Genomic DNA, 24,220 nt, shown 5'->3' on the forward strand with positions numbered 1-24,220 from the left:
TTTGGAGTTATAAACTACAGGATTATAACATTGGCTTAAAATCCGATCACAGGTTTAGTTTTAAACTTCTTTATTTTAGAGTAAGAAATTGATATTAGCATTAGAATATATATGTTTTTAGTACTCCAATAGGAGAATCTTATGTTATACATTACTGCTGCCAGCAGTCATTCGAAATAATATTTATATATCTGGAAATATGTTAAATGGTAGATTCCATTGGTCATACAAAGAATGAAATGATCAAGGTTTTAACTTTTCATATATTTTTTAGAAAATATGACTGATTTTCGGAAACATTCATACAAAAGAAGTCAATTGACATTAATCTTGTACTGTTTTGGAATTGCTTTTGCATTACAAAATTAAGTGATTATTAACAATATATATATATGTTTAGTTTGTAACATATTATATATGTTACAAACTAAACATCCGGATGGTCTAAATTTAAAGTATGGATAGTTGTAGATATAAATAATTTGTTTTATTTTATAAAATTACACATGTAACTACAAATTGAATTTATAACTTTGTACTCTTTGTATTATGCAAAATTATTTACTCTTTGTACTTAATTCAAAATTAGTTTTATCAACATATGATGTTTCTTTGGTTTATTATATTTTGTTAATACTTGTACCTATTCTCTTGAAAATGTCTTGTTGAGATGAAATATAGAGAATATTTATGTTCTTTTTTCTGTTTTTATTGAAGATATATAATAATACCTATATATATATATATATATACCTTAGAATATGATAGAATATTCAAACTTATATATATATATATATGGGTATTATTATATATATTGATATTTATTCCTTCTAAGTTTGAATATTTTATTTTGAAAAATAATATAATGTAAAAATGCATAATATTAAAAGGTCTGGCATTACGCAACAAGAGAGCCTCAGATGTCAATGGGCCACATCGCTTATTCAGTATTGCACATTGAAGTTTAGTCAGAATATCGTAATGTTGCATTTATTGTTCTTCCTCGTTCCATAAACTGAAATAACAATATTCCATGTCTATCACAAAACACGGTTGCCATAACCTTGCATGTTGAGATTTCTTTCTTTGGCCAGGACTTTAAACCGGTGACGAATCTTTTCATCAACGACATTTACCAAATCTTCCATGATCACTGATTGCGGTTTATCGTGGACATTTTCTAGTCCATCTTTGAAAGCTCTAACCCACTTCCGCACTTTGCTGTCACTTATCAGATTAGGGCTATACATTTCACTTATCTGTCTATAAATATACACTGCTGGAACGTTCCTTGCTGTCAAAAACCGGATAACTGATCGTATTTCGCAGTCGGTGGGTTAACCAATTGTTTTGAACATCTTAAATTCGCTCAGTAAACACCCTACTTCAGATAACGTATGACTTCTATATCTCATTATTTATTCAAATTATATTTGAAAATGTTTGGTAAACCTTTTTAAACATACACTTTTACATTTTTAATTGAATTTAAGCACATTTGACATAATGTGGAAAAGACAATGGATTAGATATAAAATTAAAGTTACACCATTAAATGCTAAATGACCAAATCTGCCCTGGCTTACCCCAAGGTCCCAGGTTTGAATCCCACCTTGCACATGAGATTGGGGAACACAATCAAATAATCACCTGACCTGAGCCTGAAAGAGTGTATGAACGTATATTGTTAAAATGTAAAGAATGACTTACATCAACGAAAACCTGTAGAGGGCAGCCGCAGGCTTCTGCATCTATTTGTGCGATGGCCGCCAGATTGTTGACCATAGTCATCTCACCGAGCGTGTCCATACTCGTGTCTCGGGGCAGGTGCGGGGTCTCGTTCTGGCTGATGTCACTCGGAGTCTTGTCCCCGTTGACCACCCGGTCACTCGGGGTCACGGCATCCTCACAGTCCACTCGCTCACACAAGTCCACACCGTTCACCACAGTGTCATCACTTACTACTATACTAACGTTAGGAACAAATATCTCCACTTCCTGTTTATCCCGGTCCTTGTCTGGCTCTTTCCTCTCTTCTGGAAGGATGATGTCTTTCCTTTCTTCTGGCAGGGTGACATCGTTTTTCTCCTGGTGGGTTCTGGATGTCTCAGTCTCTACAGGCTCGGTAGTGTATTGAGGAACAGGTGACATGGGCCGAGAGGGCCTATACAGAAGAAGTTCGTTAAGAGATCCACTGTAATCAAGCTGTGACACATATAAATCCTATATTGGAAGAATTACTTTCTCCTCTAATAATGACAATGTTATTTATTTGTTTTTCCCGTATGCAAATTTTGAGATCTCCAAAATTATTTATACAAAGAAATAATAAAAATTCATGAAAACAGAGTATTTTATAAAGTTACTGTTTAGCAATTGAAAACTTCTTGTGGGTGTAGATTTTGCAAATATAAAAATGGGTTATTTAAGAAAGTCGAATTTAAATAAACTGAGAACAGATTTAAATTCTCTACAATAATACCTCTTTAACTTGAGAAAACTCATCAAATTCTATACATTGAGGCATGGAAAAGGTGAGTGTTCGGTCTGCTCTCTGTGGGGGCGAGAGGTCAGTTAGTAAATATTTGAAAGGTAACAATAAAAGCTCTAGCGTCAGACCTCAGAACTAACTGAAATATTACCCTAGACCTGAGCACACCACATCCTTATCTCTTTTGTAACTAATACAAACAAAGGTATTACTTTGTTTAAGTTTAAGAAGTTTTATTCTTCTTATAAGCTACTTAAACATTGTATCAAATAGTCGAACAAGAGGAATAAATATTTACAAGAATTTAAAGTGTGATAATGAAACTAAATTAATTCATGAGGATAAATTTAAAAGTTTTGCAGAGGGATCCCAGTGTAGTTTTATAAATACCTAGAGGTCATTGCTGAAAAAATTGCAATCCTAGACAACATAATAAATATTACAGGTTATCAATAACATTGTATAAATTACAATTAAATCATACATTTTATGAACATTTGTTACAGAACCACATTAAGTGATATTTGTCAAAGAACAATATTTTTAGAAACTCATCAATAGAATAAAATGGAATAGAGGTAAGCTAGGTGTATAGTTTGTTTTTGAGCTGATTAAAAGAAAACAGGTTCACTGAATGAGGTAGATAATTGTAAAATCTTTAGTCTTGGTCTGCATGGCTAGATTAGATTGGGTTTTAGACAGTCTACAAAAAAGCAGATCTAATTTATATTTGCTTTGAGCGGAGTATTCATGAATTTTTATTTTGTATGTAAAATTATCTAAATTTTGAAACATATACAACAATGACATAAAAAATTAAAAAATTATTATAAACTCTAGAAATATTGAGTTTTATAAACAAATGTTTGCAGAGCACATCCTCCCAAGGAGAATTGGTGAGCAGTCCAACAACTTTTTTAAATAATGAGAATTTTTTTGTTTTTTTTTCGGAACTTCAATGAAAAATAGACCATATCTGAAAATTTATTTGAAAAAGGCAAAATAAGAAGTTGTTACATATTCAAAGAAAACGTATTTTGTAGTGTTTTAGTGTTATTATTGCTTGGTTTAGCTCTCTTAGGTTATAGTTTTAGTGGTTCATTACGGGTGAAAACTTTAGAGACCGATCATGTGATCTTAGAGAGCTCATTTAGATTGTCCTATTTCTAGTGATAACGAAGTTTATTGAGGTAAACCTGACAGACTATATAGCAGACATGATATCCTAGTAAGCGTTCTCTCACAACTGTGTGAGTTAGACAGATAAGTTATTGTTCCACCTGGTGATGTCTTCGGCCATGCTCATGAAATCACGAAATTCCCCAACACGAACTGTCGCTTGTGTGTCGTTATGTGAGTGTAAAACCTTGAAAAAGAAAACCAATTTCTTTTGCTCTGGATATAGTTGTAGAGTTCATCCTAAATGCTAGCATCTGCTCGAACACTCTGCCAGTCCAGTTCGATATGGAGGCCGCAAACCCAGGGTGAAGTCTAGTGACTCTGAGTGAAAGATGAAACTTTGTACATATGTGGATTCATGTTTACCCATGAAATATATTATTTCTTTAACCCTTTGAGTGCCGCGGCGTTTTGCTATATGGTATGCATGAAATGCCGAGCCAAAATGCCTGATTTTGCAAGGGTCTGGTTAAAAATTCATAAATAAATTGTTTATTGGTATAATGTCCTGGGTTTTTGTTTGTTTTGTAGATAAATATATTTTCTTTATAAATATAATACATTCATTAGTAATTTAACGTTTTTATACCGATAAAAAAAAAACATTATCAAAAACTTTATGAGCAAAAAATGTTGTTTTTTATTTTGACACAATGTAGTGTTATTGAAATATTTTATTTTTTCACTTTTAGTTATTCTATCTTATACTCCATTTAATTATTTACAAAAAGACATATAAACATTTTTTTATACTTATAAATAAAGTTTGGAAAATAAATATGAAAATATGAACCACTACAAAACTAGAAATTTTCTAACTTAACCTAACACTCTGTGTATTGTCTACACTGATAATGCTTAAATCTAATGCCTCCAATACTAGGTCTTCATTGTCAGCAATGTTTTTATGACTCATTATTTATAAATATCACTGAACAAACATAAAAACTGTACAAACGTATTTAGTAAAGTATTAGATGCTTACGATCGCCATAACTCGCGGCCGTCATTGTTCTACTTACACACAGACTAGAACAACATACACAAACGAAATAATTTGAAGATACTAACACTACAAACCCATTTACACTTAAAAACTTTCAATATCATTTGTGAAATAAACAGCAGCGCAAACAAAACACGTGACGGCTCGTCCGCATAGCGGCCGATTCTAAACACGACTGACGCACTGCGCTCACTTTACAACCGCCGTAAAAATCAGAATCTAACCAAAATGTAACAAAACCTACATCAAAAGTTATGTTGAAGCCTTTGGAATGCGTATGTATAGTCATTGAGCCAATTTAGATAAATACTATATAAAATATAAGCGTTACTGCAGAAGTCGCTAACAGCGATTCTGGCATTTCTTGCATATAATGCGGGATCGCTGACAGCGATGCTCCGGCACTCAAAGGGTTAAAGATCGACATATTTTCAAAAAAAGTAACTGCATATGCTTTTTCATACAAATCCATGTAACAAATAAGTTTAGAGGTAAGAATACAACTATATATTTTTGGAAACAGTACAAAATTTAGAATAAATAATACATTTACAGTGTTGATGTAAAACTTATTGCTAAACAGTTGCACAATGGAATATTTACAAAAAACAATTTTTTTAAATTTTGTTAAAAAAATTATTTAGATGAAAACAATAGGTTATTGTTATTATAATGTTCTCCAAATATTTGTGAATAAATTGACATATAATTGTTTACATTTGGACTAATATTTAAGAAATGGGATACATTATAAAAAAACATCTGTGATGCTGTTGAAGTAGAGTCGCCAGAACATAGTGATGCCATTGCCAGTTCTAGAGTTCTGTAAATTTACAGTCTCCATTTCCTAGAAAGAAACTGGAAACGTCCATTCTTCTTTTTAACATAATGCTCATTATCAGTCCCATTGTGTTAAGTCTAATAAATGAATCGAAAGACAACCAAGATTTCTAAAATGTTACGTTCATTGTCACTACTATAATACTCTGTTTCCATTTATTTCTCATTTGGTCTGAGTCCAATTTCCTGGTTTGTTCAAGGTTGAAGTTGTCAACCTGAAAGATGTAAAGACTAGTAACTGTCGGAATGCCAAATGTTTTGAATGCCTGTCTACAGCTTTCTCCTTGATGTGACAGTCAGGTAGAACTCTTATGGCATTTTTTTTAATGAGGACTCTGTTAAGATTACTGGATGCTAATAATCTGCCCCATGCAGCAATCCCATATCTAATGAGAGATTCAACTATATCATAATACACAATCTTAGCAGTCTATAATTGGATTGCTAATTATCTGTGCTAATCCAATTTCAATACCTATTTGGGATAGTTCAGTTCATTAGGAACATGTTAATTTTTGATGGGGTTAGAGCCATGTTTAATCGCTAAATACATCATACAAGCATAGCTGACACGATTCAAAATGAGTCGTTGGCCAGTAGGAAGGTTAAGAAGCTGTGGTTAATAATCAAGTTTGTGACGAAGTCTAAGCCATACAGAAAACTAGACCATATCGTTCTATAACAAATTTATTTTCATCATAGTGTACCTGACACAGGCGCAGTGGTAAAGACCCTTCTCTATCATCCCCGGATGGAGGGACAGGAGGGACAAGATGGCGGCACACAACGGCTGGACGGGCGAACGGTAGAACACAACTCGTCGTTCCAGCAGCAGGAGCTTGAACAGCAACAGGGCCTTGTGTCGGAACTGCAGAATCAGCTCTCTCGCCGACAACCCTGTGTATGCAATAAAATACATAGATATGGGCCAAGCAAAAAATAAAAGCATGAAAACTTTCGACAAACTTAAAAATAATACAAAACTACAGAATAAAGCTAAAGCATTCACATTGCAAAGCGTCTGTATGAGTCATACACTTTAATTGAAAAATCAGGTTAAAAGGCGACGTCTTCTTAAAAAGTGGCCGATAAAAAGGTTGTCAATGTTTTGAAAACTGAGACTGGTTAAAGTGGTGGCCCTTAAAAAATAGACAAGATTGCATTAAAAAGTATCATTTCTAATGTATTGATTAACTACTGCTGTGCAAAAGTCTTTACAGACTATGACTAAACTGAGTGGGCTGTGTCACACATTGTTTACAGGAAAGAGTCCTACTCTACAGTAACGCTCACTGCGGCTGTTTTCGATTTTCAAAACTCAAGCAATGTCAATGATCTGAATGTTTATATATATATATATCTTGGCTTGCCATTGTTAAAGTCAGTGTTCCATCCCCCTATCTGCCAAAGCATGACCTCTTTACACCATGTCTCTGTTTACCCACACTGTGAGGATGCATCTGTCAAGGTTCATGCATATGAGCTGTGTGTAACGATTTCCACCAGTCCCTCGAGGTTCCAACTATCCATATTCCACTACAATATGAGTACAAAGCTAAGCATTAACTACACATTTTCTTTCAATATATCAACTGATTTCTTCCCACACCACATCTTTGTACCTAATAATTTCTTTTGCTGTGACAGGAAATTATAATATGCTACTACTATACACTTTAAATAAATGGTTAAACTTAATTTGTATTCTGATGCTTATAGCTAGAAATAATAAATAACTCAGTATGATACAAATGTGAACTTTAATGATGATAAATTAATTGACACACAGGTTTGAATTTTGAAACAAGATGGAGGATACAATAATGGTAAAATTTTTTAAATACAGTTCTTAAATTTTAGGGCAGGGTGGTCGTGCTGGCTTAATGAAATAGAAATATTAGGTATTGTTTTTAATAAAAGATATTGTAATTTGAAAAATTATTTTGTTAAATTTTAATTATATTAATTTTTGAATTGTTAGCCAAATCGAATGTTCCTGGGTTTTATGTTCTTCCAATGGATCACTGCTAAACTTAAAAGGAATTTTCTCACCCAACGTCTGTCTTCTGTTTCTCTGTACTTCAGTGATAATATGAATTTAATAAATTAACCTTTCTTTTGAACCAAATACTGCTGAATAAAATGTAACCAGTCTCTTTATTTAAAATAATAATTTTGCTTCACTTCTTCTATATCCCTCTCTCCTCTAAACTTTTAAACCTCTGCTCTCTTCACTCTTCAACAATCATCCCTGCACACTGTATCACTGACTTTAGTTCACTTTATAACTTTTAAGTTTTATATGTAATAAGGTGAATTTTGATTAATTTTGATATATTTAATTTTGTATTTATTATTGATTGTATTAAAATTTGAGACAATTTATAATTAATTATTCCTTAATTATTTAATTATTATTACTAATAAATTTCTAAATTAAATTAAATATTGAAATGAATGTGAGATGGGTGTATGAAATGAGTCATTACAAAATGTAACTTGTGACTGACGGCTATATCATAAGTAACCAATATTCATTTGAGACTTCAGGACTATCGCATTTCAAGAGAACCATATTGATATTAACAATAAATATAATGAAGATATATAATGTAAAACATTATAAGGAATATGTTTTAGTTTGTATAATGTAATAAGTAACAAATGTCTGTCATTTCTGACCAACACCACAATAACAGGATATACGGTTTCTAAGAGCTACTAATTGTGCTAAAGTAAGTGGATAACAGACATAATCTATATATACTGGTTATAACTTGTTGTGTGCCTGACTACGGGACAAGGGCACCTGAAGGAGCAATTAACAGCAACATTTTCTGGGAGGATCCGCTCTGTAGGTTGTATTATGGTTAAATGGTGATTTTTTTTATGGAAAACTGTATTTATCAGAGGTAGTTTACAAAAATATAAATAAAAACTCGCAGAACATGGATTATTTTGAATAGAAATTTGTTTTTTGAGTTAGCTACACAAGAGTAAAAAAGATCAGCGTGGCTTTTTTGCCATGAAAATCATAAAAAACTATTTGGTGCAAATTTACTATTACACACTAAGTGTTACATAAAAATGTGTCTGAAAATCGTGTTTCTATGCAATATTTTTTATCTCAGCCTAAAAACTAGACGTATTTTGCAAATTTTTGGCCATTCATAAAGGATTAAATTGTCAAAAACAAAGAAGTAACACCGGCGGACACTCACCGACAAACAGTTGAGGGGCTGACTGGATGTCCTGTATCTGCAGCAAGCAGTCGTTGAGGTGGTGGTATGTGTCCTTGAGCAGTTTCACCTGAACACAACATGCACTGTGATTTAGTATTGTTCAGCCAATAACACCATACAATTAAGTGAATTCGGTACGAGTGAAAAATTTGACAGTCTTTAATTATGTGATGTGACAGCAGAGCTGTATACTCGAGCTAATGTCCACCTCATACCACCTGTATCTGCAGCAAGCAGTCGTTGAGGTGGTGGTATGTGTCCTTGAGCAGTTTCACCTGAACACAACATGCACTGTGATTTAGTATTGTTCAGCCAATAACACCATACAATTAAGTGAATTCGGTACGAGTGAAAAATTTGACAGTCTTTAATTATGTGATGTGACAGCAGAGCTGTATACTCAAGCTAATGTCCACCTCATACCACCTGTATCTGCAGCAAGCAGTCGTTGAGGTGGTGGTATGTGTCCTTGAGCAGTTTCACCTGAACACAACATGCACTGTGATTTAGTATTGTTCAGCCAATAACACCATACAATTAAGTGCATTCGTTATGAGTGAAAAATTTGACAGTCTTTAATTATGTGATGTGACAGCAGAGCTGTATACTCAAGCTAATGTCCACCTCATACCACCTGTATCTGCAGCAAGCAGTCGTTGAGGTGGTGGTACGTGTCCTTGAGCAGTTTCACCTGAACACAACATGCACTGTGATTTAGTATTGTTCAGCCAATAACACCATACAATTAAGTGAATTCGGTACGAGTGAAAAATTTGACAGTCTTTAATTATGTGATGTGACAGCAGAGCTGTATACTCAAGCTAATGTCCACCTCATACCACCTGTATCCTTTGGGCAGGACTCAGTATTTCGTCAATCTTTATTGATCCGGTAATCAACTATGACTGGACCAATAAATGTTCTACAAGACAAAAAACTAACCACAAGGACCACAAAATATTTAAATATTTTATTAAATTAAACGACTTAAACATACTGTAGACCTATTATTTATCTGCATGCAAAGGTTTGTTTTGGTAAATTAAGTTTGTTAGATTTTCAATCTTAGATGAAATATTATGTGTACCATAATTTATTTAATACTTGCTTGCCTTTTCTACTTCTGATTGAATTTTGTACGGCAATTTATAAGAGGAAGTGACAACGGTTTTAGATAAATATTAGACACATCATCATTTGTTTATTGAGATATACAGGACGATCACAACTCAAGATGAAATGAAATGAAAAATTCTTTATTTATACATGCAAAGTTAGAACCACATGGCCCTTTCTATTTACTTAAAATTTAAAAAAAATGAATGAAATATTACCTTAAGAATAATAAGATGGCCGTCATTGCAATCTCAGAAAGTATTAATTCCACAACAAACTTAAAATTGTGAACTTTACCTTACTTGTCATGCTTATTAACCCCTTGCCCGCCACCGTCGTAATATTACGTCAGTGGCCTGTGCGCAAAAAAGTGCCGCTGACGTAATATTACGTTTGTCCCGTTTTATTTTGTTTCTTGACGTATTAATGCGTCAGTATATATCGTTCTCTGCATAGATCAGTTTCCAAGTAGTTTCCGTTACTTCGTTATTATTACGTTTGCTAGCCTCACTGTGTTTGGACAGGCCTACATAAGTTTTAGTTATAAGTTTTAGTAGACTCCTAAGCGCGGTCGTCCATCACTGGAAGATGATCCCTTACGTCTCAAGGAACAACATTTTCCTGAATATGTACCAGAAACAGAGAAGAAATAAAATGCAAGGAGGAGATGTGCAGTCTGTTCCAAAAAGAAAATAATACGGGAGACCCGGTATCAGTGTAAAAGTTGTGACGTTGGCCTTTGTGCAGCGCCTTCTTTCAAAGACTTCCATACAAAAAGAAAATATTAGACAGACATAGTAAAATGTCCATATTTACAATCCTTGTAATCTACATTTTTTGCAAAAATAAATAATTCTGAAGTAAAATGTGCTTCTTTTTTACTATAGTAGAGATTTCATACCCAAAAAAGTTTTTTAAATCAAAAAATAAAAATAAAAATGTATTGAACACGCTTTAAAAAAAAAATAATAATTTTTTTAAGTTAAATTTTTCTTGTTTTTTTTTACAATTGTTACTTTAAACTAATATAATTCTATTTAAAAACTAATTCTAAACAAGTTTCAGCTACAAAAAAAATCAGCAAAACATGACAAAATCCTGTATTTTTATGTGGCGGTTAAGGGGTTAAATTATTATGTTAGCATTTTCAAGTTTGGTCAATTTTGAAGTTTCTTATGAAACCCCCTAGTTTTCTTACATATTTTGATTTAACTCATGCAATTCTAAGACTTTTTTATTCTTGGGATTGTTTTGATATACTTAACCGTTTAGCTGCTACGAGTGGTGAAAGTTTCAGAAACTCTTTCTTCAACATTTATTAAAGTGGTACGTTTTACCATTTGCAAACAAAAAACTTTAATTTAGAGTGCAATTTTTTTTTAAATGCAATGTTATAAAGCTGTTACAATTTCACAAATACTTTATTTTATACAAAAACATACTTAAATTTCTGTTAAAAAAATTATTTTTTCAAAAATCAAAGCCTGAAAATGCTCTCTCAATAACTCCATGACCATTAAATATTGATCCTTCTGAAGAGATAACACAAGTACACTGATCCAAGTTGCTATCAGATACTGATTGGCACTCAGAAAATCAGATAAGGGTACAAATATACAGATAGCAATGCAACATGATCATACTGATCCATATGTTTCCTTGATTTAATATTTCGCTTCACATCACATCATGTCGAGTAGCTATCTGTGTATTCATTACTCTTACAATAATAAGAATATTGCAGTATGCACTGTATGCCAGTATTTCAATACTTTCAGAGTGATTCTCGAACATAAAAATCAATACAATTTGCATGAGTTAATTTATTGCGATGGATTAATTAGTTTTGAAGCGCTTTGTTTAGAAATAACGAGCAATGTTCTCTCCCCTCAGAATTATCAGTATTTGATCTGATAATGGTGTTAATTGAATGAATAATAAATTCTCACACATTCGTTTCTCTAGAACTCATTTTACAAATTAAATACAAGTTATTAGTTAAATTATAAACTTATTATGTTTGAAACTGATTTATGCCTTTTTAATGTGAAAATATTTCACTTACGGATGTCTGGAATCAAAATATATGATTTTTATTTTTTAATTTTGTCACGATAACCTAATTTAATTTCATAACAAAATTTCCTTAGATTCGTAAAATATACCTCATTATTCATCTAATATCAGTTACATTCCTTGTCTTTTTCAAAATAACCAAATGGTAAATTAACAAAACCCATATCTCATATTGTTACATCAATCATAATTAATTCTAGTTTCTCCAGTTAAGTCATTGATAACAAGATTGATGTTTCTGACACTGTTGAATACGGTTTCATAATATTCCAAGCATTTTGTGTGGCCAGAATCTGAATTCACGATAAGTTCAACAGTCTTTAAAGCTCCACCTCTCCCCCATAATAGTGGTTCTAACTGAACAAAGGTTCTGGGTAACTGGTCTGCCCCTTGTCTGTGATCTCCTAGCTATACCATTTTATGATCTTCCAATTTGAAGGGAGAGTCTCATATGGATATATAAAGACAAACCATCCGTCATAATGGTCAGACAGAGTACGTTTTTATATTATTCCGTCTAAAATACTGGTAGTTTGTAGATTTATATAGCTTATGCAAATCTACAATGGTATGTGGTTTATGGTGTAGCTGGTATTTTGAGCATTTTTTTTTATCAGTTTGTTATATAAATGTTTGTTACTTCAATGGTACTTCTCGTCATTTTGTAAATCTTCTCTACATGTGTGCCTTGGATGGTATAAAGTTGAACTAAATATAAACTCCTAGTAATCTAGTATAACAGGAGCAGTTGGAGGATTCACTGCAGATATAAACAGACATACCTTGGTGAAGTCTCCCTCCTCGAAGTATGCGTGAGTGATGAGCGCCATTTTCACCTGGATGTGACCGTACAGGGGGATAGAGCTCAAGACACAGACCGACTTCTGCACCGTTCCTCGGGTGATGTCTGCAGTCCGGTTCTTTATTTTCTGTATGAGACAAATGTCCAGTTTATTTATGTATATTTACTGGAACCTAAACATATCTGTACATAAAAGAATAGTAACCTATAAGCTTAATATAACAAGACATGCTTACTGGACTTTTTTCAGGACAAATATTTAAAATCTTTGAAAGCAACTTCTCTTATGCAGCACTTTCTTTCTTCATTTAACTGGACTGAAAAACTAAAATAAGTGTTTTATAATTCAATAGCTAAACATTTATCTTAATTCTTTTTATATATTAATAAAAATACTATAAAACAATATAGTTTACTTAAAAAATATAATTTTTAAATTAGACAGAGCAAAAATAAATTAAGCTTCAACAATTACATGCAAGATAAAAATATCTATGAAAGAACAGCTTCCTTGAGATGGGAAAAAAGAAGCATTACCTAACATTCTCAGTGATATTTTATTGGTCATTGCCCTTACCACAAACAATCGAAGAGTTACGCCAAAATATGAATGTGAACAGACAACAAACAAGATTTCTTGAACATGACGTTTTATATAGATTTTGACGTTCTATGAGTCACATGATGAACATGACTTTTAAAAATTTTAAATTATCTTTACACCTCCCATGTTGGGAAAAGAAGCAAAATTAAAATGTTTTAAAACAAAATTTAATCAAATAATCTAATGATTATCGCCTCACACTTTTTTTTCATTATTAACCCTATGAGAACCAGCGGGCAACACGCCCCGAGCCCATACGCTATTATGTGAAAATGCAATTTATTGCCTACTTTTCTAGTATATTACATTTCTATACAACTTAAACTCATTTACATTTTATACTTAGTATTTTTAGAATATAGGCTACAGGGTGTTCACAAACTTCTGTGGCTGATAGTACTCATGGTTCTAAACAAAAAAATTATCTATAAACATAGGTTGAGAAATAAGTTGTTTAGCTGCTAGCGGCCATTTTATATTCTTTATAAACAGATTATTATCTCTAGAACTAGTAAAGCTACAAATACCAAGCTTTGCGCAGAAGTTAGAACAAGAGGAAAAGTCAAAAAACAATAGTGTTATTTGTTTTAATATTAACAAAATGGTGCCTGTTGAAATGTTTTTAAGTCAAATAAAAAATAGCCAGTATAGTTATAAAAAATTTATAAGATACCAACTATTTTGCACTTTTAATCAAAATTCCAATGGTACTTTGTTCAATGAAATCTGCCAATGCATAAGCGATCAAGATCATTATAGAGGTATGCTTTCACAAACAAGAAGCAATAAAAGTCACAGTTGAGAGGCATCAGCTGTTGTAACGTGATGACTTCTGTAAGCGTACTTATAAAGTGATCTTGCTTGCTTATACGTTTAGAAGCCCGATAACTGCTAAACCATACATTTCTCAACCTATGTTTATAGAACATTTTCTGTCTGAAATCATGAGTACTTCTGTTCAGCCACAGAAGTTTATGACACCCTTTTGTGAACATCCTGTATATGATGACTAATGTCACCCTCCTAAACTCCCTCTTAATGTGTGTTGCCATGTAGTAATTTCTAATGCAATAAAAGTTGTATTGACTTTAGGCTAAATTATTGGAATTTTATCTTCTTTTGTTTTTTTGTTTCACTTGTAAAATTATGGTGCTAATGCTTAATGTGTGTACAGTACCTCAACAGGAATCTGCCGGAAGCACGATATCCCGAAGACAGTCTGGTCCGGGTCGGTGAGGCTCGGCAGATGGAAGTATACAGTGTCTTCATCGAAGTTGTGGGATCCGTCAGGCAGTGCCAGTGTAGGGAGGTATTTCCATCCCCGTGGACATTCGCTCTCTCCCCCCTCCCCACCGGGCACCAGCGGTGGGTACGAGTATTCCACCTGAAAACGTTAAATAATAAATACCTTCCTAATTGAGAGGATTATTTTCTATCTCTCTAAAACTTGTAAATATCTTTACTACACATTTTCATAATTGTATAGAAAATTGTAGTCAACAAGTAGTTTTAGTCAATTTTGTGTTACAATAACTGAAAAAGAAATATTATAATGTCTCAGTCTTAGGATACACCATAACGGGTAAGTGGAAGAGGAAGAAAATATCCTCACACCTTGAAACTTGGTTCCAACACTAAATATGTTACAAAAATGTTTGAGAAGTGACATTAACAGGAGAGTGGGAGGGGAGAAAATATCAAATCATTATAAATGGTGCAATGTACAAAATTGGCCTGAGACACTTACTGGTTGTCTTATAACTTATAAAAATATTAAAATTGTGGGACATTAGGAATATGGTGTTTGTTGGGAAAGGAAGAACAGTACTAATACCATGATATGGTTTAGAAAATTAACAATTAAATTTATTTGAGTTTTATGTATATATATATATATATATATATATATATATATATATAATTTCAATAAATATTGAATCATAAATATTACTTGCTCCGCCGGGACTCGAACCCAGATCTCTCACTTGCCGGGTGAATGTGCTACCATTACACCACAGAGCCCTCACTTTTTACGATTCAATTATTTTGTATTTGGCCGTTTCTTTCACATATGTGTTTAAATAACCAAACTAACATATGATCGGAAGACCAAATACCTGTCAAATGACTTTTGTTTACATTCATTAAATTTGTATAAGTGGCAATAGCCTAATTTAATTTCAATAAATATTGAATCATAAAAAGTACTTGCTCCGCCGGGACTCGAACCCGGATATCTCAGGGTGTAGTAAAACTCCCTACATAAACTTTAGGATATTTTTATATTATGTACTCTCACCTTGAAGCAATCCAATTTATATTTAAGTATGACGTGTTTTGCTTGATCAAGGCATTGTCAAACGCTCATTCAAATAAATAAAAAACAGAGTGTAGATTTATAAGAACAACACATTATTTAAAACACACAATATAAGTACATTCTAGAATTCAGTTCTTATTGGAATTAGTTATTAATTTAAAACAAACACTCCAATAATATATACTTTTTAATTTCTGTGAGCCCTTTTGTACTCAATGAGCATATCATCAGACTCACATAACTGAATTAATATTATTGGAATGTTTGTTTTATATTAATACATAATATAAGATTTATACCAGCAATTTCAGAACCAGATAAAAATAAAATTTTAGAATATTGTTACATGTACTTGTTACGTATAAAACTTAAATTTTGTACAATTATTCTTCTTACGGTCTCAAATCAGGAGACAATTTTTATTAATTAACTTATCACGTTTCAACATAGCAGACGATTGAAATTTTAAAGCTTAATACTGTAAAAATCAATGACATTGTGAAAATTTGTGAAGTATAATAAAAAAGTTGCTATACCTAATTACAAACATACTGACACTTATATAATAAAAATCAGTCAGTAAATAATATAGGTATAAGCTTTAACGGTTATAATGCACGGTTAATTATGCTATAAACAATGAAATTTTAATTTGCTTAACAAAAGTTAAAAGCTTACATATACTTTATTTCTCTGTCGATTTTTATCATTTTAGGTATCAAAATGTTGGTAATTAAATGTAACAACTTTTATTAGTCTTTAAACATATCCATAATATTATCAGTTATTACAGTATTAAACTTTAAAAACATTATCTGTGCACAATCTTAAAATGTGATATGATAATATTAATTTTTTTCTTGCTTTGAAGCCACAAGAAAAATAATTGTTCCGAATTTTAGTTTATATCTTTACTGGTGTCTAAAATAAAAATTAACATTAAAAAACACAAACAGACAGACAGATGGTAAACAAAAAGAGATAAACCATTAGTTGAATTTAGTTTTTAGCTTATCTAGGTCCATGGAACAATATTATCTTAAAGTTTGTGTAGAGTTTTGCTACATCCTGTATATATATATAATTTTCAATAAACATTGAATCGCAAAAAGTACTTGCTCCGCCGGGAATCGAACCCGGATCTCTCACTTGCCGGGTGAATGTGCTACCATTACACCACAGAGCGCTCACTTTTTCTGATTCAATTATTTTGTATTTGGCCTAATCTGTCACATATGTGTTTAAATATATATATATATATATATATATATATACATAAATATAATTTTATATATATATATACACATATATATATATAATTATATATATATATATATATACATATATATAATTATATATATATATATATATAATATATATATAAATATAATATGAAAAACATTGGAAATAACACTATCCATTGAGGTAGACTAAGTAACTCTGATTGAATAGCTACATCTGATGTATCTTTAGTTTTAGCTGATAAACACAGTTAAATGTTTTTACTAATGTAAAGCAGTGACATAGTGTTGTTACAGCATGGTGTTTGGATATTCACAAGTTAAAAATTCTGATGTTTTGATGCTTATGATTGACAGTTCAATCAGCTGTTTCATTACATGCAATACACGGTTCGATTTTCTACTGAGTCAAGTTCTGTTTGTTCACTAGCACTGCTGTGTGTTGATAAACAGTATTGTTTAACAAGACAATTTGTTTATCTACTTTCTCGGTAATACAGTGTATTTATTTTCAGAATATATAATTGTTGACTTTAAACTGTTTTAGAGTAAAAATTATCATTTTCAGATGAAAATACTGTGAAAATTTTTTTACTTTACAATTGTAATAAATTTCATATAGAAGGCTAACGTTTATTTCTGTTTATTCAAAACATTTCACAACTTTATCCTACATATTTTTAAATTGCAATGGTTAACTTTAGGATTTTGCTAATATCAACAGCAAAAGATAGCCACAATTAACTGCTTACACAATGGATTAACTTCTTAAAAATTAAATATTTGTTTAATGTGAAATTACATTTTTAGAAATACGATCAAACCAGTGACACTGTTAATGGCTTTACTAAACCAAATAATCTAAAAAGTGAAAGGATTGATAATATCCTCATGTTAAAGTGTTTTTACAACCATGTTTAATCACTGAAAATTGTAAAGCGCAATAAACACCTTAAATTTATTATTTGAACATTTTTCATAACCTATACAAAATATTTTGGCTTTAGGAATTTAAAAAAATATTGCGTTTAAATAGTTGGAAAATTTCTACACAGTTCTATTTTAGTATAGAACTGATTTGTTTTTAAAAGTTATATAATGAATTTTGAATAATTTAGATTAATTTTTTCGTTGAATAAATAATCAAAAACTATCTTAGAAAACTGGAGACACCTGCATACAAATTAGATACGACTTTATTAACAGAAATTTAAATAATTGAGATGCCTATATTAATTATCTTTCAACTAAGTTGTCTAGAGTAATTTATCTTCTTAGACGGCTTACATTCTGTGTTAATACAAATTATGTGAGAACGGCTTATTTTGCCTTTTTTCAATCCATTATAAGGTATGGACTAGTAGTGTGTGGTATTACAAGTAAAATTAATAACATTCTTATCCTTCAAAAAGTCTATAAGAATTACTAACTCGCAGCCACTTGAAAATTGTAAACCTCTTTTTACTATTTGTTAAATTCAGACCATAATAAACCTGTATCGTTTTGATCTTATGAAATATATCTTTCCAAATCCTCAATTAGTAAAGCCTAGCAGTATAAAACACTCCCACAATACCAGGAATAAAAATGTTGCATCTATTAATTTGAATAGATTGAGCAAAACTCTTGAAAGCCATTCTGTTATTGCACTGAGGGTGTACAACCATTTGTTACCCTTAGTCCTAAAGTACAATAAAAAATATTTTTGAATAAATATTACTTATGGCTGTTATATAACCCATTTTATGCACTGGATAAGTTCTTCCAATTAAAAAACATTTTATTTTAAATTCCCCAATGTCACTGGCTGTATTTGAGTATTGTAGTTTGTGTTTACGTAACATAAGATATAGATAATCTAAGATTTATAACTGACTTGGCTATATTTATAATGGAAGCTGTAATGAGACTTTGTCAATGATCTTTATTTTATGGCAATAAAAATTTTGATTGTAAGTTAAGTATGTAAATTTCATAAATAAAATTAGAATAACTTACTGTATTGAAGATATATCATTAAAATCAAACATATATTTTCAAATTTAAAAATTATGTTTTAGCCAAAGAGCTGATACCCCATAATTCATGATAAACTGAAAAAGTGGGACAAATATAAAACAGTATACCAATGATTGAATTATTTTAGAGAAGTTGCCATTTTCTACAAATCTGTCTTACAAAAGGTCTAAATATTTGTAGATTTTTATATTCCATAAATCACCATAAGCCAAAAATCCTAATAGATCCATTTTATGCTACAAACCTTCAATCATAAAAAGCAGTTTTTAAAAAGTTGTGCGAAAGATAAGAGTTTGAGGCTTTAGAAAAACATTACATTTTGATCAAATATTTGATTTTTATCACATGAATACTATATAAGACAGTACTGTAACAATGGTAAAGTTTCAGTTATCAGTATATTGGGACAGCTTCAAGTGATTGTGAGGATGTGGAAACCAAATACTGTAATAGATCAAAGGAGTCCGAATGCTAAGATATAATGTGATGTGGTGTCATTTCCTGCATTATGTGCTGTGGTCTTCCTGTTGTTCATTGTATCTTCTTTCCCATTCAAATCTTACACTTCTTAAATTGTTTAAATAGCACTTATGGCTTTTACAGCATTCCAGAAACGTATTTTTACAAGATTTCTCATCGGACAAACAAATATTTCTTTAGTAACAGTCCTAACCTCTCCATTATTGAATGTTTACAATTAAACATAATATTTCACAACTAACAGCTAATTTGAACACAATTTTCTTGTATAATGGGCAAAATAACATGAAACCAAGAGCTCTGTGAAAGAGATATGATATTATTCATTTTCATTAGACTAAGAAGACAACCTAACTTAAGTTCTGGTACAGAAATATTAGAAACAAACAGTAATTTTGTGAAGCAAGGTGGTCAAATTTAAAACAATAATACTACAAGAACACAAAGTGGTAAATTTGAAAGTAACTAGTGACTTACCACCACAAATTTTACACAGAGCAGACACAGTGCTTCCGAAAAACTGTCTTAAACAGCCTAACTTACAGACAAGATAGAATAAAATCATAGGGAATGGGAGAGTTGAATTTGATGGCTAATAAACAAAACAAATCCGAAAATGTGAAAACATTTAAAAAATTTATTTAGATCTCCCTTAGTTATCGTCCAATCTGAAATATACAGTACACTAAGAGTACGCTTATAATTCACGTAACATCCATCACATTCATAAACTTGTGATTGGTGCTTGTATCAGATTTTACTAAGAACAATTCTAGACAAAATTAACTATATTTATGACACCTTAATTGAGTTTACTTTGTTGTCCAATAATACAAATACAGTACATACATAAATAGGCCTGAGGAGGATACTTTCAAAGATTGTGTCACCTTCTTAGATCACATCATTTATTAATACAAAAATATTGATTTATTTTCTGTTTCCTGAGTTTTAAAGGTTTTACGAAATGAAGTGAACTATAACAATGGCCGCAAAAATTATTCATAAAAATTACAATTTATACACCAGCTTATAAAAATAAATATTTTTCTAGTATTTATTCTTAGTGTGTATGTGATATGTATTACTATGGTTTACATGTTATGGCATCAAGAGCTGCAAGAAAACCTATTAAGAGTGGCAAAAGTAAAACAGCATTGAATGTTTTTAAATATTAAAAAAAAATCTTTTCTAGAAAAAATATTTGATAAAATCGCCCAGTGACGAGCTCAGGTTTGTCACACGTCTACATCTGGAGCTGCTAGACCTTACAGTTAATCAAGCATGGTAATCAATGTGAATATCCTTACAGAATTGCTTAGAAATTACTTCGACTTCCTCGTCAAGAAACCAATCTACAGGCTGAAGGAGTTTCTGGACAGAGCAAACACTTAACTGTATTTTTTAAAATTATATTATACGCATGACTATTATATAAATGCAGTACTTAATGTTCATGTATTTCAGAAATTTTGATTTGATTTGAAAATAAATAAAAGTGTTATAACTACTATTATGTACGTAAAGAAATAAATTTGTAATTCGCTATTAATATTTTTTAAATATTTATGTTAAAATTTCTAATTTATTAACTCATTAACAGCCATGCGTGAGATAAACAAAGTAATACTAGATTTGTGAACAAACAACATGCACAAGTGTCATGGCAAATAACAGTCAATTTCAGTAAGTTTGATTGCAAAATACACTGCAATTTATTACCATTACACATATTAACAGTTGATGTACTGTTGTCTGCTACCTAGCCAATCACTGTAATAACAGAAGAGCTACATTGTAGTCAAATGCATGTGACACTTGACACGTGCTAACTGCGGACTCAGCAACTCAGTACATTTTAGTGACTGAGAACTGCTATCTTGTCTTCCACTCACCATTCAGTGCATGTTACTGTGCAATACATGTGCAATATTGTCTTGGTTTTAAAATGTTTAAAACTAAAAACTTAGCGTTTGTCACGCTTAGAGGATGTTCCGTCTGGCCAGCTTACATTGTCAAAATTGAAAAATTAAAGACTTTTTACAGGTACCATATAACTTTTTGTGGGAAAAATCAAACAGCTTTCTATAATAATGAAAAGGAAATACTTTCCCTTTAAAAGTATCACCTAAATAAGGTCTGGAAAATTAAAATTCCAAACCCGAATTTTCAAATAAGTCTAGATGAAATTTATGAAGAAAGCAAATCAAACTGACTGCACACCTCAATTCCCAAACTTGTAAAAGAAACCGGTAAAAGAGATGGAAACACAATGATGAAAAAATTCTTAACATATTGACAAATGAGAATAAGGATTTAGAAACATCTTTAGTCATTGCTGCAGAGGCAGGATATTATTTTTTGAACAAAAATAACAATCTCTAATGGTGACTTTTAATTTTAAGACAAAATACATTGATTGCTATCTAGACCCTGATGATAAACTAAAGAGTTATCAAGGAACAAAAACCGGCAGCTATTAGAGCAAATTAAAGAAGTAGATAAGGGACATAATATAAAAGATTTATCATTTAAGAAACAATCTTGGGAGTGCCTGAGCGGTCTAAGACGCTAGTCTTTAAGTCTGAGTTAGAGATAGCGTGGGTTCGACTCCTGTCTATGACCGTTGCACTTTTTATCGGTACCATCAACCTTGTACTGTATCGGCTCTCCCCTTTATTCTGTTTGATAAGATGGGGCACAGGCCAGTGGCCTATGAGGACAGGCAGAGTAAGGCTTAAAAGGGATCGGCTTCTCTATTAAAAAAAAATTTTTCTTTTTTTAAACTGCTAGAAGTTTTAGAGGAAAAAATGGACATATAATTATCCAAACGTTCTGGAATATAGCATGTACTATATCGTTCCAGAATGAAATTAGCCAGGAATAATGTAGGCAAGAACATGTCGGAACGGAATGTCTGAACAGGAACTAGTTCCTATTTTGGAACATTCCAGTTAGATCTATCCCAGTTCCGGAATGGTCTGGCACACGTCTTATCTAAAGAGATGTTTTTCTTTCACCAACATCAGTGTGGGACAGGATATACCCTCACTGAAGGTCAGTCTATTCTACTACTAGTTTAATTTACAAGATTTTTTTATTTTTAGGGCTTCCAGTGCTTCACAAGATATTGTGTACTGCACTTCGGATCGAGTGAGTGCTTGTCAATCATGGATCAACTATTCACTAGTTCGATGAATTGTGAAGTAGTGAATTGTGTGTGTCAGAGTGTTAAGTTGGGTAAGTTAGAAGTTTACGTTTTGACCGAAACGAGATTACTTCCTTTTAATGGTAAGTGTTCTCTATTACTGTCCACGTATATGTATATATATATATATATATATATATATATATATATTAATATTGGGATTTTACATGATTTTTTACACTTTACATACATTTCTTTGCATTACTTTTCAATTTATATTTCTGATCAGCCCCTCTAGAATTTGATATTTTACTGATAGTACTATATTAAGGGATGGTTTTCTGTCATTGACATCAGTGCGGGCTGTGGCAGCACAGTGCTGATGGCCAGAGGCACATATCTTAACCCAATAACAACTTTAAAATTAATTCAAATTAATTTGAAGCTTGAAATTAAGAAAACCATTGTTCATTTGGGTAAAAATTCTGCTCGTTTCAGTATTATTTTCATTTAAGTATCCAAAGATGGCGGCGCATATGATGACGTCATCACGAGGGTAGTTTATTTTTTATGTTCTACAACTTTGTTATTTCTCATTTCCGCCCCGTGAAACCTTATATTGTTTTGTTCAGTAGGACGATTCCAATAAGGTAATAACATGAAACTCGTATTTTGCCACTCCGGCCGTTACTTTCACAATTACCTGAATTGTTTGTCTAATCACTTTCACTATACACTAAAAAATAACAAATAATGATAAATAAATAAAGTAATTATTTAGTTGCAAATGGACCAATATAGGCTGAGTATTACAGAATATTTTGGTGAGCAGATGAAGGAATACTGTAGGCTTAAACAAAATAAATAGCCTAATTGTGATTTAAGTGGTGTATAAGGTTATGTAAGGATCACAGGAAGTATATGTTAAAAGGTTGCTAATAGCATAATGACAATTTTAAGCAGATAAGGAGCTAATGTGGTGAGGAATATTCTATAAAAATATACTATTATAAAAAAGTATTTATGGAAATAATAATCAAAATGAAACTGTAACCATTAACATATCGATATTTAAGAGTATCTTTGAAAATCTTGGATAATGTCAAAATCGTGTACATTTAATATTGCATTACACTAGCTTTGTACCTGACATCCTTTCTTGTGATGAAATCCAATAACAAGGACGTGAAGAATTGGTTTATTTTTGGCCAAATTCGTGTCTTCCTCCATAACAGAAATAAAATAATTCAATAACTAACTGTTAATTTTGACACTACTTGACATGACTACAAACAACTCCGCAAGCTGTCTGCTTCTCTTGCTGGTTTGTTGCCGCTGCCATCTAGCCTTCATCGATTATCAAAACATGGATACCAACATTCATCCAACACAAGCAAAGTTTATTTATATGAGTAAACAAAGTAGTACATTAGTATCCATTATTATTACTCTTATTCCATAGGCTAAGGATATTACCGGCTCTCAAATCTCTGAAATAGAATTAAAATCAAAGCAACAATAATAGTTATGTGCACAATTCAGTAAGCTGAATAAATAAATTAATGTATTTCCTTTAATTAAAACAATGTACAAACCATACCTTATATAATTTGTTATTGCAAGTATTTCTTACATACACATATATATATATATATA

The 24,220-nt window shown here is 31.5% G+C and overlaps 1 protein-coding gene across 1 annotated transcript in view; it reads right to left on the bottom strand.

Moving 5' to 3' along the window:
- Window positions 1-23,906, bottom strand: part of LOC124365816 (late secretory pathway protein AVL9 homolog) — a 61,226-nt gene extending 37,320 nt beyond the window's left edge. The window contains exons 1-6 of the mRNA XM_046821853.1: window positions 23,711-23,906; window positions 14,534-14,740; window positions 12,733-12,879; window positions 8,738-8,825; window positions 6,224-6,413; window positions 1,711-2,164 (exon numbers count right to left, since the gene is read on the bottom strand). Coding sequence (XP_046677809.1) covers window positions 1,711-2,164; window positions 6,224-6,413; window positions 8,738-8,825; window positions 12,733-12,879; window positions 14,534-14,740; window positions 23,711-23,794 — 1,170 coding nt within the window. The 5' untranslated portion in view covers window positions 23,795-23,906. The remainder of the gene's footprint in view (window positions 1-1,710; window positions 2,165-6,223; window positions 6,414-8,737; window positions 8,826-12,732; window positions 12,880-14,533; window positions 14,741-23,710) is intronic.
- Between the last annotated feature and the right edge of the window lie 314 nt (window positions 23,907-24,220).

Source organism: Homalodisca vitripennis, chromosome 7 (assembly GCF_021130785.1).
Source record: "Homalodisca vitripennis isolate AUS2020 chromosome 7, UT_GWSS_2.1, whole genome shotgun sequence".
Taxonomy (NCBI): Eukaryota; Metazoa; Arthropoda; class Insecta; order Hemiptera; family Cicadellidae; genus Homalodisca; species Homalodisca vitripennis.